The sequence below is a fragment of the Octopus bimaculoides genome, chromosome 2 (genome assembly GCF_046866305.1).
Source record: "Octopus bimaculoides isolate indiv1 chromosome 2, ASM4686630v1, whole genome shotgun sequence".
In the NCBI taxonomy this organism is placed as follows: Eukaryota; Metazoa; Mollusca; class Cephalopoda; order Octopoda; family Octopodidae; genus Octopus; species Octopus bimaculoides.
The window spans coordinates 76,529,632-76,547,463 of NC_142929.1; the positions used below are offsets into that span (position 1 = coordinate 76,529,632).

Genomic DNA, 17,832 nt, shown 5'->3' on the forward strand with positions numbered 1-17,832 from the left:
ATTCCTAGACATACTCTCACAAACATATGTACTAAGGTAGCCATATTCATTAGGAATGTTCCATTTCTTCAAGACAACTGAATATCTATGTTTTTAAACATTAAATTTTAAAGAAACAACAGGTAATGTTTCATCTCTATCTAGATAAGAAATTGTTACCTACAATGTGTCCATAACTTTAAACATGTTATCCATATTCCATGCTTTTATGGCGCCAGATAAATGTATTTTAACATCTCACATTTCTCACCAATCATACATTCTACTTTGTAACAAATGTAATTTCTCAATATAATATATTTTTTCTCCCAAAGAAAATAATAAAATGAATGAATTCTTGAAACATAAACGATTAAAAAAAGTGCATTGAATTTTCAAATAAGAAAGTTATAAGATTTATCATTGGAAGATAATTGAAGGTTATGGAAAAACACAAGCTCAAATTCAAATTTAAGAAATAAGAAATGTAATAAATGAGAATTTAACTGCTTCATATTTTTTGATGGAAGCACGTAAGAAGACTGAATGGAAGATAAGAAATTTCTCACGCTTCAATAAAAATCTCTCTGCTGCCAAAGATTATTCTGTTATGACTACAGTCTTATTCCATTCTTTATTTTCATTCATTTATTGCAGCAAGTATAAACAGGCAACATGGTCGCAATCATATTTTCATTGAAAGAACAGCAGCAGCATTTAAAGTTTTATTTCTCACACTGATCTCAGCTTACACTGCACATTTCCTTTTTCTGCTGTAACCTCTCTTTCCACAATTTATATGCATGACTGTCAGTATGATGTGCACATTATATAATGTGTGTATGAATGAGAGAGATGCACACGTGCGCATGTGTGTGTGTGTGTGAGAGAGCAGGAAAAATGGAAGGAGATACACACACACACACACACAAATATATATATAGAGATTAGGAAAAGAAATTACTGCATGGAAACTGAAAATTCCCTTCCCTCATTTCACATACACAAAAAAAATAAAACATGTTAAAAACGGCTTTGGAAAATGTGCTTGCATTATGTGTGTGTGTGTGTGTGTGTGTGTGTGTGTGATGAGATATTATCTAACCACAATTATCATCATTCTAATATTCCACTTTTCTATGCTAACATGAGTTGGATGAAGTTTATCGACTCAGATTTTTCTACAGCCAAATATCCTTCTTGTATTTAACCGTCACCTGTTTCCAACCAAGGTAATACTTTCTCAAGGCCATACATGTTCTTGCAGAACATTGGAAATAAATGACACTGTGTGTATGACAATGACACTCATTTACTACTATTACATGATAATCAAACACATACATGCACATATATAATGACAGTCTCTCAGTTTCCATTTAGCAAATCCATTCACAAGGCTTAAAAGAAAATTAAGTATAAATAGTCATTCCATGCATAAAAATACATTTTGTATGTTCTGAATATAAATAAGTAATCTCAGAACAAGTACATATTTAATTAATAACTAATCAATTTTAGATGACAATTTTACTTCAGGACTGTTGTTAAAAAAAATTTTTTTTAATCAATCAGTAAGATCAATTCATACTCACGTAGATTCATCTTTGGTGGAACCAAAGTAAGAGAAACCAACAAAAGGCAAGTCTTTGCCACTGAAATCTCGACGCAATTTAGGGTCATCATATTTTGGTTGTGGTGGCAGCCTTTCATATTCATCGAAATTGGAGGTATCATCTAAACTACTCACACTTGGTATAAAAGGAGATTTTTCTGAAAGTATCAAATTACAATAGAAATGATAAAGACTGATAATGAACATGACAATGAGAGTGCTACATTGTGGAGAAGCCATTTATTAACACACAAAAACTTAAAATCCACTTTAAATTTATTTCACAAGCTGTCAAAATTTTCACTGCTCAAGTTTGAATTTATCAGTTTTATGTGTTATTAACCCTTTTGTTACCATATTTCTGTTGAAAAACACTGCCAGTATTTCAGTAATTTTGAAATTATGAAGAATTTTGTTAAACTGTCTTTATTAAGCTAGTATTTGGAACTTAATATGAAATTTTGATGGAATGTTTTCATTTAGATCACTTTAAAACAAGAAGTTGGCATCACAGAACCAGGGAAAACTAGGGGCAGTTTCAGGTGGGTTAGTTTTAAAAGGATTAACCCTTTAGTGTTCATATTATTCTACCATAATTAATGCTTTTTTATCCACATTGTTTTGAACTAATCATGCATTATCTTTTAGCTATGAGATTTTGATGAGGTAGCTGTTAATTTTTAAAATGACATTGTAGGGTTGGTGTGAGAGACTAGATTTGGCCAGTTTGAACATAGAATAGGCAGAATACTTTTGGCTGGATATGGCTGGTTTAAATGTCTCTTCTATGGACAAGTACAATCTTGAAATGATATATGTGTTATATATACATGTGTGTGTAAATGTTCATGTATACATTTGAGTGTACATGAACATGTTAAGTCTAATTGTATGCACCTATTTTTCAATCAATGCTGCCTAATGCACTTCTAGTTAATTACAACTTATAGTATTATCACTTTAAAATTTCATACATTCAAGTTTTACCCACAATTTTTTTTTTATTCTTCATCACCATATATGTGTAGTTGTAAGCTATTTTAATATTTAAAAAAAAAGTTCCCTGTCCCCACTCGTCTGTGCAGGCTCAGATTAGATAGAACCTGAAAAGCAAAAGGAAATCTCTGTTGTCTTTGTACTGACGTTCAGCAAGACTTCTCCATATTCAATGAAAGATTACCTACATCCAGTCAAGTTTGGCTCTAGTCTGAACTGAAGCCAACATTACAGATCATGCTTAGCGGCATTTCATCCATTGCTACATTCTGAGTTCAAATGCTGCCAGGGTCAACTTTGCCTTTCAACCTTTGGGGGTCGATAAAGTAAGTATCAGTTCAGCATGGGTCGATTGAATCAACTTAGCCCCTTCCTCAAAATATTTGGAACTAATATTATTATTCGGTTAGAGATTGGTAAGAAATACATAATGGAATAAAAAGACTAAAGAAAGCATGCTGTTATTTTTCTTTTAACTTTCTTTTATATATTTGCTTGCAGAAAAGTAAAAAATTACGGCTAAGGATTATCATATCAAAATTAAGGCCTGGAAATTCTGGCTGTTTTCAGCTTTTAAACACAAACTATATAGTTGTAGTTGGTATTGTTGGTGGTTGATGTGTTATCATCATCAATAATCAAGAGATGGCTAGCTAGTTCTTATGTAGCTATGGCCATATTGTTAAGAAGTTTGATTCCCAACTACATGGTTTCAGGTGCAGTTCTGCTGTGTGGTGACTTCTAGTATGATTTCAAGCTCACCAAAACCTTATGAGTGGATTTGGTAGATGGAAACTGAAAGAAGCCTACTTGTATATATGTGAGTATATGCATGTATGTGTCTCTTTACTTTGACATTATGTGACAGTTGTAAATGAGTGTCATCATCACACAAGCAGTGTCATTCATTTCCTATTTTCTTCATAAATATGTCTGACCATGGGGAAATATCACCTTGCTCAAGGGTTGATAAAAAATGGTAAAAGGGAGGACAACTCAGGTGAGAGTTGACAATGCAATTGGTGTCAGCTTCAAATATTTCTTATTACTCAGCATTAACACATACTAAACTTCTCCTCAATGATAAATGATCACCCACCCACACTCCTGGTACCTCTGTTCCTATTTCTACTCACCCCACACTTTGAGGGTTAACCCCAACACCTTATCACCATTATTTTTATCTCTTTCTAGCTTCATCCAATCATCCTCCTCTCTTCTAAAATTTGAGTATTTATATAGTTCCGCTACAAGAAATCTGTTCTACTTTGGCCCCTTCTCTCATATCTTTACCATGTTTCTCTTGGTATAAGGCTGCCTTCCCAGGGTTTCCAGACTTGCAAGCTGCATAGTGATCTCATTAGTGCCTGTTGTATGATTAAAAAAAGTACCGTGTGTGTGCTGTAAGTGGTTTCATTAGGATCCTGTTAAACAGTCCAACTCATGCCGGCATGAAACAAAGACATTAAATGACGATGAAAATGGTGACAAAAAACTCAACCTTTTGTGATTGAAAAGTTACGAGTGAAGTAGGAACTACTAATACTTATTTTATTGATCTTAAATGGGAATGAAAAAGAAAAACAAAATCAACTTGGTTATGATTAGGCTTGATCCATGGGTTCCAATCTTGTTTCCAGCAAACATCAATTTATGGAGTATTGAACATAGAGAAGCAAATCCATAAAGTCACATAAACATTACATAATTGTATTTCTGTTCCAAAATAGATAAAAGGTGCTTTACCTGTGCAATAAGAAAATCAATATATTTTTATGTACAATTTAGAAAAAGAAAAGTAAGACTACTACTTCTTTGCTCATAAAATGAAAACGAACAAAACAAAGGTTGCTGATGGACCTCTTAAAGATGGAAGAAAGAAATATCTCCAGATACATTTATTTCATTTAACTTTTTAGCATTTAAACTAACTATGTCTGGCCCAAATATTCTGTTTTATGATCAAACTGGCCAGATCCTAGAATGTCATTCTAAAAATAAACAATCACTTCATCAAAATTTCAAAGCTACAGATAAGGCATGATTAATTCAAAACAATGTGAATAAAGGGCATTACATTTGACAGTCATCTGATTGATAAAGGGTTAAAGTTTAAGCTATATTAGCATGGTTTAGACAAGATGTAATTGAGGTAGGATTTTTATGGCCAGATGCTCTTCCTGTCATCAATCCTTATCTGGTTTTTCAAGTGACTTTCTATCTGAGAGGAATTCAAAAGCACTGATCTAGTAGATGATGAGTCGACAGGAAATATCAACACATCACTAGTTTGGTAGCTCAGTGGTAATGAGGTGTTGGGGTTAACCCTCAAAGTGTGAGATGCGTAGAAGAGGTGTCAGGAATGTGGGTGGATGACCATTTATCACTGAGTAGTAGATGGAGGACTTAGCATATACAAGATGGTTTAGTGTGTACTAATACCAAACAATAGGAAATATTTGAAACCAACACCAATTACAGTGTCAATTCTCATCTGAGTTAAGCATTGCTCAGCATGCTAATGATTCTTCCAGCCACTTTCAGTGGCAGCTCAGTGTAGGTTGTAAACATTTACACAGATATATACACACATGTGCATATGTATGAGTGCATATATACCTTCATCATTTCAACAGCCACTTTTCCAAGTTGAAAGGATCAGAAAGAGTTTATTGATGCAGATTTTGTACAACTGGATGCCCTTCTTGTTGCCAATCCTTACCTTCTTCCAAACAAGGTAATATTTCTCCACAGCCAGACAGGTTTTTGCAAAATATTGGAAATGAATGGCATTGCTTATATGACAGTCACATACATTTATAACTATATTGCAATGTCAAGACAAAGAGATACAAACACACACATACATACACAATAAGCTTCTTTCAGTTTCCACCTACCAATTCTACTCACAAAGATTTGATTGGCCTGAGATTATAGTAGAAGGCTCAAAGCGTCAGGCAGTGGGGTTGAACCTGAAACCATGTAGTTGGGAAGTAAAACTTCTCAACCACACCCGTGCCCCTCACCCACGATTGTCTTCTTTCAGTTTCTATATATTATATCAGCTCACAAAGCATTTGTTACCCACCATGCTGACCAATCTATTATAGCAATATAAATTTTAAATGAAGGTTGGGGGGGGGATGCTAATGCAACAAATTCAGTAATCGGTTGCTCTTTCAGATGTTAACTAGGTGATGTGAAACTACTTATACAGATTTAATATGTTTATTAAGTTTGCCTTCTCCAGAGTCATATTTGACAGAATGGCCTGCAAACCATGAATGCCTAAGTATCACCCCAATTTGGTGTGAGACTTTTAGCTTTTGGTAATGTCAGTTTCACTAGTACATATTTTATTTCCTACACCCCATACCAAATAAATACAAGATTATACAGAGAAATCATGACAGAATTTTGAATGTATACTGAATTTTGAATTTGAGCATATTGAAACTTGTACAACACTAGCTTTCAAATTTTATTGGGTGTGAAATAATAATAATGATGATGATGGTTTCAAATTTTGGCACAAGGCCACCAAGTTTGAGTAGCAGGGTAAGTTGATTACATCAACCCCAGTGCTCAACTGGTACATATTTTATCAACCCCAAAAGAATGAAAGGTAAAGTTAACCTTAGTGGGATTTGAACTCAGAACTTAAAGACAGAGAAAATACTGCTAAACATTTTGCCCAACGTGTAAAGATATATGAAATGCTGCTAAGCATCTTGCCTGGTGTGCTAATGATTCTGCCAGCACATCACCTTAATAATTCATTTTAATTTTGACACAATATCAGCAATTTGGGAGGTGGTTAATCAATTACATTAACCTCAGTACTTGACAGATACTTTATTTTAATTGACTCTGTAAAGATGAAAGGCAAAGTGGTCATTATGTGTCCAATCTTCTGTGTAAACGTGCCAGGCCATGGAAAAATATTTATTACCTTACTTGGAAACAAGTGAGTGTTGATGACATGAAGGGCATCCTAGCAAAGAAAATCTGCTTTAGTGAATTCCATCTGACCTGTTCAAGCATGGGAAAGTGGATGATAAAATGATAATGATAGCAAGTTATTTTGTCTACTAGTCTAATAAATATACCCATCTACAACCACAATACCAACAGCACTATCAACAATCATAATAATAATAATCCTTTCTACCAGAGGTACAAGGTCTGAAATTCTGGGGTAGGGGACTAGTCAATTACATCGACCCCAGTGTTTCACTGGTACTTAATCTATCAACCCTGAAAGAATGAAAGGCAAAGTCAACCTTGGCAGCATTTGAACTCAGAATGTAACGACGAATGAAATACCGCTAAGCATTTTGCATGGCATGCTAACAATTCTGCCAGCTTGTCACCCTAATCATCATAATAATAATAATGGTTTCAAATTTTGGCACAAGGCCAGCAATTTTGGGAAGAGCTTAAGTCAGTTACATTGACCCCAATGCTCATCTGGTACTCATTTTATTGACCCTGAGAGGATAAAAGGCAAAGTCAACCTCAACAAAATTTGAACTCAGAACATAAAGACAGAAAAAGTCTCACTAAGCATTTTGTTTGGTGTGCTAATGATTCTGCTAGCTCACCACCTGAATACTAATAATAATTTCTAACATAGGCACAAGACAGGATTTTGAACACAAAATACTTTCTAATTTAGACACAAAGCTAGCAATTTTAAAGAGTATGGGTTAGTCTGTAACAATAACCACAGTTCCTGACCAATTTTGTTTTATTTTTCAATCATGAAAGGACAGAAGTAAAAGTTGATCTCAGAGCAATTTGAACTCAGAACATAGAGAACCTGAAGTAATAATGCAAAGCACTTTGTTCTGACACTCAAATAATTCTGCCAATCAACAACAAATAAAAACATTCAAAAGCAGGCAAATTATTTTGAAGGATTTTTTGCATTAATGCAAACATGTAGGTAATTCATTTATTATTAAATATAATAATATAAATCATTCACATGTTTTTAAGTTATGAAACAATTCGTCATGATATTAGAATTTTCTTATTGTTAAATAAAATTTCATCACAATATTTCTGTCATTTATGACTTTATATATATATATATATATATATATATATATATATATATATATATATATATATATATAAAATCATTATTATCATTTAACTGTTTTGATACCAAGGTGCCTAAGACTGCCTTTGGTCCTATGATACAAACATCCTGCTTCAAAGTGATCTAAATTAAAGCCTACCATCAAAATTTCATGTTAATTTATGTTCCAAAAACCAGCTTAATAATTACAAAGCTATTTTGCCCAAGCCAGCATGGAAAACAGATGTTAAATGTTGATGACATGATGATGATGAATTGAAACAAACAGAGTATTTTAACAAAATATGGCAACAAAAGGGTTGTTTGTTCCATGCTGGCATGGGTTGGACAGTTTGACAGAATCCAATGGGCCCAAGGACTGCAGTGTCTGTTTTGGTATGGTTTCTATAGTTGGATGCTTTTTGTAAAAGGGCCAGAAATTAACATAAATATATGTTAAGTTTCTTTTGAGCATTGGGCCTCATGTAAGCAAGTGGCTGAGTTCCATTCGAGTGTTGGGCCACATGGAGGCAAGTGGCTGAGTGCCTTTTGAGTATTGGGCCTCATAGAGGCAATGACTGAGACCTTTGGCATTATGTTGTGCTTGAGAAGAAGACCCATCAAGCCGAGCAAAATCACAGTTGTGGCAGGTACCAGTGTCACACAAATGGCACTCATGCTGGTGGCACATAAAAGTGGTGGTCGTTAGGAAGGGCATCTAGCCATAGAAAACTATGCCAAATCAGATGGGAGCCTGGCACAGCTTTCCAGTGTACCAGCCCAGTCAAACCGTCTAACCCATGCCAGCATGGACAATGGACGTTAAATGATGATGATGATGATGATGACGACACACACATACATGCACATGAAAATAAGAAAATACAAGAAAATAACTAACCATTCCGTATGTTCTGCCAATTCATAGTTGCAAAGAATGGATGAACAAGCAAGCTCTGGTAATTAAGACGGTATTTTGCTTCAGTCAGCAAGTGTTGGAGCAAATCTACAGCGTCTTTGGAGATCTCACTGGACGGAAACTTTAGATAATGCTGTGAACAGATAATAAAAAAGGAAAAAAAGGGTAAGAAAAAGAAATGCCATTGAAAACCAATGTATAACTATTCAATTGGAGAAAATTAGAATCTTCAAGACGTACAATATTTTGAGTGGCTTAAACATGCAGCAGGATTGTTAAATTATGCAACAAGTGGGATATAGGCAACAGAAATCTGTATTTGCTTTGATAATTGCATTATTTTGTTGTAACACTCTTAAAAGTGAAAACAAAACTTTCTCCATTTATTTCAGACAAATAAAATATGTATTGTCAATGTCCATTTTAAACTGTAAGATAACTATTATTATTGTTGACATGTCAGATGAGGTAAATTAATGGCTGCACTAAATGTACATTTCTAGCATTTCAAATGCTGTCTTAATTCAGTAAGGTGCCTGCTGTTAAGGTAAGTAGTTCAATGGAAACTATCTGAAAGTAAAATTAATCAACTTGTCTTCAACATTTCATATTGTGTAAGTGTGTATGCAGGAATGTCATTGTGGTCGTGGTTGCCGTCGTCGTCATCATCATCCAATCATCGTTTTAATGTTCACTTTTCCAATGCTTGCATGGGCTGAATGGAGTTTATTGCAGTAGATCTTGCACAAAGGATGCCCTTCCTGTTGTAACCTTCACTTCTTTCCAAGCAAGGATATATTTCCCCCATGTCCAGACAATTTTTCAGAGAATATTGAAAATGAATGACACCACTTGTATGATAGTAACACTCATTACAATTATTGCACTATGTCCACTCTGTTGGGTGGTTGATATTAGGAAGGGCATCCAGTCATAAAAACTGCCAAACAGACACAGAAGTCTGGTGCAAGCTCCTGTCAAACTGTTCAACTGGAAAGCGGACATTAAATGATGATGATGGTGATGTCAAGTAAATACAAACATATACAAACACATGCAATGGGCTTCTTTCAATTTCCGTCTACCAAATATACTCAGAAGGCTTTGGTTGGCTGAGTTTAGAGTACTAGACCACATAGCCACACCTGTGCCTATTTATGTGCGTGTGTGTGTGTGCGTGGCTGTCTAGCCATTCAACTATCTGTACACAAATATGTATGTATACTATGCAAACTGAAGCAAATGGGTTTATCACATTAAAGAAATTAACAACTATTTTGCAGAATGGTATCCAGCTCCAAACCAAAGTCTTACTTGATTTGGTTAAGTGCCCTGCCACTGCCAACCTGGCAGTTAAATGGCCTTGCCTCCCCACCACCATGTAGCTCTATGGATTATCATCATCCTTTCAAAGTTACCTCTGTAAAATTCCCTTATTTTACTTACATAATGAAGCCAATCTTTGTACTTAGAGGTTTTACACAGCTGCTATGAAGCTAACGGCAGATACACTCCTGCTCCTAAATCAAGGAAATACATGGTCTATCGCTCATAGTGATATTGTTTGGGCACATCAAATAAACTCATAAGCATTAAGAATAGAGGCTAAGACAAGGTAGAAGGAAACTCTTTGGTCCAATTGTAGATAGCCTCTGCAGTGGGTTGGAAGAAATAAGCATAAAATAATGAAGATAAACACACATAAATGCATACATACACACACACATACACAAACATGTGTGTGTGTGTGTTGGGCTCTATTATAGTTGCAAGCCACAAGTGTTGTTGAGATTTTGATGCCAACAAATCGTCCACTCAGTGCCTTCAAAATGGGAGATCCTTTACTTGGAAAACAGGTAGGGGTTAGTGACAGGAAGGACACCTAATTATAAAACAATGACTCAATGATATACTTATGTAAATCATGCTAGCATGGAAAAATAGATGTAAAACAATGCACACCCACATACAATATGCATGTGTATACACACATACATATATACACATACATACAATTTATCTCCCAGCTGTCTGCTTACTCCCCACTCCTAATACTTTGGAATAAATAGACCTACTAGAATGTCTACCGGCTGATGTGTGTCATTTTTGTATCCTCTCCATTTTCTTATTTGCTGTATAAATTAAGGGTAAACCACTTTTTACTCCCTGCCCATATATAACATTCAATTGTGAGATTGCCATGCAATAACCAGCACTTGGGTATAAATAATTGGGCACACTACCAGCAGTATATTGGATAGGTACTATCCCTTAGTTGGTTGGTTTCCCAACCTCTAACTCACACAGAAATAAATACACACACACACACACACACACACACACACACACACACACACACACACACACACAGAGTAGAAACACTCTCTCTATCTCTGTATATATATATCAAGTACTTGGTGACCCTGTCAGTGCAGGTGCCACTTAAAAGCAACCAGTCCACACTAAAGTAGTTGGTGTTCGGAAGGGCATCCAGCTGTAAAAGCCTTGCCAAAACTGTGCTTGTGCTACATAAAAAGCACTAAGTCCACTCTGCTGAGTGGTTGGTGTTAGGAAGGGCATCCAGCTGTAAAAATCCTGTGAAAACAGTCACAGAAGTCTGTTCCACTCATGCTAGCATGGAAGGCAGACGTTAAACGATGATGAAGATGACGATGATATATATATATATATATATATATATATACATATATATATATATATATATATATATATATATATATATATATATATATATATAGTGGAAGCTACTCATTATAATCATAGATAATGCTATTGAATAGTTTTTGCTATCTAAACAGCTCTACAATAAGTGGCTCCCACTGTGACTGTATAAACATATTCTCTCTCTTTCTCCCTCTCTCATACACACACATGCATAGCTCTCTTGACTGCTAGAAATTTTATATGCTTTCTACATGAGAATGAGCAAATACAGTTTCTTTACAGGAATGTTCTCCCCAACTCTCACTCTCTGTCTATGAGTCGGTATAGCAATTTCTGTGTGTGTGTATTATTTCTTCAATCACTCTATATCTACCCCTCCTCTCTCTTTTGAGCTTCAACTGAAAATTTCATTTAGGTGTCTCCTGTACATGACATATTATTCATCATTTTCTCAACAAGATCCCAATGAAGCAACTACTATGTTTCAGCAAGCAAAACCATTATCTGTCTCTTTATTATGATGTGTCTCTTTTGACAGTTACAAATTGTATATATTCTATGATGGGACAATATGAAACTGTAACTCATCACAGGAATGGATGCTAACACCCTCTGGTCACAAGCTGTGTCTTCACAAATTTGATTCCCCATGACTTAAACTAATCTTGATAATGATGAGACTTTATGTCATCTTGCTAACTAATCCACCTACTTAATGTGCAGAGCTTCTTTCTGTCAGCTCTCTCCTATCTAGTATTATCTAGTATTATGTAAAGAGCTTTGTTCCAACTAAATGATCCAAATTCTAAAGCAAACAGGTGGTTAAACACCTTATGATGTACACCTCAAAGGAGATATGGACTCTGCAAGCTGCTGGCAGGGCAATCTAAAATTCTGCATTGAAAAGATGTGGGACCTGCTAGTTGCAGTTATAAAAGCATTAATTTTACATTAAAAAATGATAAAATGTACAGAGTGAGGGCTCCTCAGCTCTGACAGATAACCTCTCTAATATAGGCAGCACAATAAATTGCACTCAATCCTTGTGTAACAAAATATGTTAAAAGCAAAGCAGTCAGATCAATGAAAAGGCTAACATAGACAATGCTAGTAAAGCACATGACATATGGTAGTGGAGTATCCAAGTTGGATCCTATAACCGTGTGTAAGAATCCTTTGACCATCAAGAAAACTGTCTGCTTTCCAAATGTTAAACAACCAAACAACATAACCAGAAACTTTCCTTTTCCTGTCTGGGGCAAAGCCTTAGGGCTAGTATCATCAATGCTGTCAAGATGAAAGATAAATCTGGAGAAATTGTAAAATGCTGAAGTAGAGATGGGTAAATGTGTGTTGTATTTAAGAGGCAAGATAGAAGGCAACCTTAGCTAGACACCTCAGAAGCAAGGTACACAGGTACAAATCTTCTGAGTAGGTAACAATGCTGGTGATTGTGGAAAAGAAATGAATTAACTAACTGAAAAAGTTAGATTATGTGGCAAAATAATGAGGTTTAGGCAGATTTTTGATAAGATGACACCAACAGTAATCTTTGTAAATGTGTCAATATCAAGACTGATTGATTTACAAAATCATTTCTATGATAATAGACAACAGTGATCTTGTTATCATGGCTAGTAACTTTAATGGACATGTTAGGTAACATCACGATGGTTGTTACAATGTACATGATACATAGAATGAAGGGTTCTGTGACACAGATGACTCAAGGAAACAAGCTAGCCACCTGATTGCCTAACATTCATGAGAGAAGGCAGGATTATTCCAAACGGACTTAAGAGAGGGACTAATTACTGAAACTGACGCTTATTATATTAGTTGTAATGGCCATTAAAGATATGAAGGCCCTTTCATTAGCTCACATGACATAATTTTATCAGTGAAGATAAAAACACTGTCAAATATTTCACATGCTTAAAACTGCCAATAAATGAATTAAACTAAAGATGTTCATCATAGTATTTAATGCATTCAACACAGGAACCTTCATCACAGTGCTTCAGTATTTCCTCTGCCTGTTCTCAAGGAAAAATCTTTTCCTCAAGATATGATACATTTTCACTCTATACAAAAAAAAAAAAATAGGAACAATGTTAACAAGTACCAAGTCATCTTCCTTGGTTTCAAAACACCCTGCCAATGATATTCTTGGAAGAATTCTTGAAGAATAGTCTTTACTTATTTTGATTTACCAGTAAAATAACTTCTTAACCACACGGAGAAGGTTGAAGAGATAAGTTCATTTGACAATCACATGACTTTTTGAGTTCAGTCCCACTGCATAGTAACTTATGCAAGTGTTTTCTATTAACACACTGAGTCAACCAATGCTCTGTAAGTGAATTGAGGAAACAAAAACTGGTGCAAATGTGTTTGTTGATATTTTGTTTGACACTGAGTGAAGTAGTGCTGATGTCGATATTCTTTGTTGCTGTGCAATTGAAGACTTGTGGAATATAAAAATCCTTACCCCCACCCAAAAAAAATAAACAGGTGAAAATCGGCAACAGGAACAGCATCCAAATGTAAAATCCTGTCACAAAATCAATTCTTACCCAAGCCATACTTGCTTGGAAAAATGAGCATTGAACAAATGACAAATAATGATAAATGAAAGATGTCTATTGAAAATCAGGAGCTTTAGAACTCATTCACAACAAAAGTGCTATGTTTTGGAAATCTTGGTCTAGATAAATATGATGAAGAAAGCAGCAATTTGCAAAAGATAACAGCTGAGTATATTTACTAACGACCATAACATGAGCAGATTTCCACAATACATCAGTTAAGTAAACTGTCCGACTTTTGTGTACATAGCTGAAATTCAATTGGTAACTTCATCCATCAAAGCTTGTTAAAGTAATTCTTTATAGAGGCGGGAAGGTTGAAGGGTTTAGGGTCTAATAAAAGAATTCAGAGAAAGACAAAATAAAAATAATGAATGTATAAGTGAAAGAAGATGATATGAAAATAGGAAACTATGTGAGAAATCAAGAGAAAGAGCGAGAGAAAGAACATGCAACAGATACATAGATGTCTATCTCTGAGAGAGGAAGAGAGGATATCTGTGAGAAGGAAAGACTGGTAATGAGGAGAGAGAAAGAAAAGATGGGCATGAGAATGAGACTGGATGTGAGGGAGAGATTGGGAAGAGAAGGACATATCATCATCATTTAAAATCCATGTTCTATGTTGGCATTGGTTAAACACATACTATTGTTTGTTATGTCAAGTTATATGTAAAATCAATTTAACATCAAACTAAAGGATTACGCAATACCTTTTAGTTGACTGCATGTTTATTAAACTCTTATGCAAAAACAGGTCAATAGTGACTTTAAACTTTCAGTTTCCATGTCTATAACAGCCATTGGTATCAGATGTAGTGTGCAAGAGAGAAGACTGCTGGTTTGGTCATATGATGCATATAGATGAGGACAGCTGCATAAAGTACCAATCATAAAATGTGGACAGAAGCTGTGGAAGTGGGATATCCAGGGAAATACAGGAGTAAGTGGTGAAAAATGACCTCCAGATGTTGAGCTTCACTCAACTGAGATAATTTGATGATTTGCTGTGCTTGAGAATGTTGTTTATGTCTATGCCCCTGCACACAATCTGTCCCTGATGAATCTCTCCCTCACAACTCATCTTCCAAACTCCTTCTCCCCCACCCATGTTCACAACTCACTGCATTCCTCTCCCAACTTTCTCCTACTGTTTTTGCACTCATGAATTTACCTGTCCGCTCATCCAGTCCAATCCTCTGTATCCCGTAACTAATATTCACCTCCCTGTAATTTGAGTTTACATCCCGACACATCTTCACCACCACCATCCTCTCTTTATCCTCACTTTTCCAACTGGAGTAGCCATGTATTTCCTCTGCAGAATGACAACTATTCTTGTCCTACTGTCATATTTAACCCTCTAGCATTTAAACTGGCCATATCTGACCAAAATATTCTACCTGTTTTATGTTCAAACTAGCCAGATCTAAGCTCTCTCACCTACCCTACAATGTCATTGTAAAATAAATAATTACATCAAAATCTTGAAGCTACAAGATAATACAGGATTAATTCATAACAATGTGAATAAATAAGCATAGCATTTGACAGAGTAATCTGAATGCTAAAGTGTTAATCTCATCATCCAACACAAAGTCACATTCCTCAATATTACTCCTTGCTTCAATTGAAGAGTTTTATCTTGCAAGTTACTTGGTGACCACACTGTTGCTGGTGCCACATAAAAAACACCCGGAACACTCTATAAAGAGATTGGCATTAGGAAGGCAACTATAGAAACCGTGTCAAAGAACAGAGTAGAGATTACCACAGTCTACTGGTTCAGCAGACCACGTCAAACTGTCCAACCCATATCAGCATGGAAAACAGCATGCCATGACTGTCTATATGAGACATGTTTGTTCTTTTCAGTTTTTATTTCTTTCCTTACCTGCCTTTTCCATAAAAGAGCATATGCTTGACACTTCTAATTTTCCTGAGTTTAAACCTAATACATCCAGTTTGTTTGCATTTTCTTCATCTTGTTTTTGTGAGGTTTTTTTTGTACCACACACACACACACATATCATTAAAGAGATAAACAAAATTGGGGGTGGCCATCTCAGCAGTACTTCATGCAGAGGTCTGACTAGTAAAGTGTTTGTTCAATAACAATGTAAAGGCTACACAAATACTGATATACATCAGCCATTTATTATATGAGCACTCCACGGATTCAAGGTATGTTTATTAAATAGGTATATAATAATCCTCAAAGAGTGAGTGACAATAATTTTTAATTAAGGAATAGAGAAGTCAAATTAATGTTCCATATGTTTAGGTGAATGACTGCCATTTATTATGCAACATTTTAGAATAAATTTGGAGCCCATTCACATTCTTCAGATATTTTAAGTTGTGTGTGTGTGCACAGGCGCAGGTTTGGACATTAGAAGAGAAAGAGATTGGGAATGTCCACTCAATGTAGAGTGGGGAAAAATATGTGAGGCGTTTTCCTATGCTCTAATGATTCTGTCAGCTTGCTGCCTTAAGGAGCATGGGGAAGATGATCTTGAGAATTGCTCACAGAAGTAGTTGAAGACATTAACAACATTTTCTACTATAGGCACAAAGCCTGACAATCTGGAGGAGGGGTGGTCTGATTGCATTGATCTCATTATCCTATTAGTACTTATATTATCAACCCCAAAAGGATGAATGGTAAAGTTGATCTTGGTAGCACTTGAACACAAAATGTAAAACAGGAAACGTTGCTAAGCATTTTGTCCAGTGTGTCAAATTTTGACACAAGGCCAGTGATTTTACAGTAAGGGCTTAGTTGATTACATCAACCACAGTACTTGACGGGTACTCTATTTGATCAATCCCAAAAAGATGAAAGGCACAATAAAACTGTCAGCTCACTGCCTTAAAACCAACAGTAGCAACAACAACAACATCACCAACCCCACGTACTGTGAGAGTATTCAGTAAAGATACTGGAAGGCAGTTTAGGGTAGATAAATGAGCAATGCTAATTAAGAAGAGGCTGGAAGGTAAACTCTGATAGCATAACATTGCCACAAGACAACATCATTACATCACTGTGGAAAAATGAGGGATAGAAATACCTAGGAGTGCTGCAAGACGATAGAATAATGAAAAGAGAAATGAGAAAGTCACTAAAGAGTACAAGAGGAGAATTAGGAAGGTGCTGAAACAAAATTAAATGGAGGTAAGATTATTAAAGCCATAAATACATGGGGTATGCCAGTATTAAAATACTCTGGTCTCTTTCTGAAATGGACAAAAAGTCAAGCTACAAAAAATGGATAGAAGAACAAAAGGAACAGAACAAACAAATGGAAAGAAGGGGAATCACATGGCCAATTCATTCAACGAGCCGAGAATGAAAAAGAATGCTGGCTCTGATTGACAGATGGGAACTTGAAAGAGACTGAAATGTTGATTTTAGTAATTCAAGAATAAGCCATTAGAACAATATGATAAAGGCAAAGATCAATAAAACTCAGTCAGACAGCAAATGTAGAATCAGCAGGAAAAGAGATGAAAGTATTAATCACCTTTCAAGTGAGTGCAGCATACTTGCACAAAAGCTCAGAATTGATTGTGTAGGCAAAAGAGTGCGTTGGAATGTTAGCTGAGTATGTGGCTTCAAAAACATGATATGAACACTTTTCTGATATAGAAAATGAAGATTACAGGATCTTGTGAGACCTCTCTATAAAGACTGACCTTACTATTGAACCAAAAAGACTAGATATGATTATAGAGGACAAAAACAATATAAGATCATAGATTTTGAAATTCCTTTTGATAGTCAGTATCAAAGAAACTGGAAAACTTGAAAAATATCAGGATTAAGCCAGTGAACTAAGGAGACAGTGGAAGTCCAAGACAACACTTAATCTTGTGGGAATTAGTGCAATTCGCACAACACCCAAAATGCTACCTAAAAGACTGAAAAAGATTGGAATTGAAACATGCATTGTTGACC

General features: G+C 35.4%; 1 protein-coding gene across 22 annotated transcripts in view; it reads right to left on the reverse strand.

Annotated features, from left to right (window-relative positions):
- The window catches only part of LOC106874645 (citron Rho-interacting kinase), a 351,869-nt gene that overhangs the window by 174,502 nt on the left and 159,535 nt on the right, over positions 1-17,832 (reverse strand). For all 22 annotated transcript variants that reach the window (XM_089347064.1, XM_089347057.1, XM_089347060.1 and 19 more), the window contains exons 8-9: positions 8,581-8,731; positions 1,575-1,752 (exon numbers count right to left, since the gene is read on the reverse strand). In XM_089347064.1, coding sequence (XP_089203190.1) covers positions 1,575-1,752; positions 8,581-8,731 — 329 coding nt within the window. The remainder of the gene's footprint in view (positions 1-1,574; positions 1,753-8,580; positions 8,732-17,832) is intronic.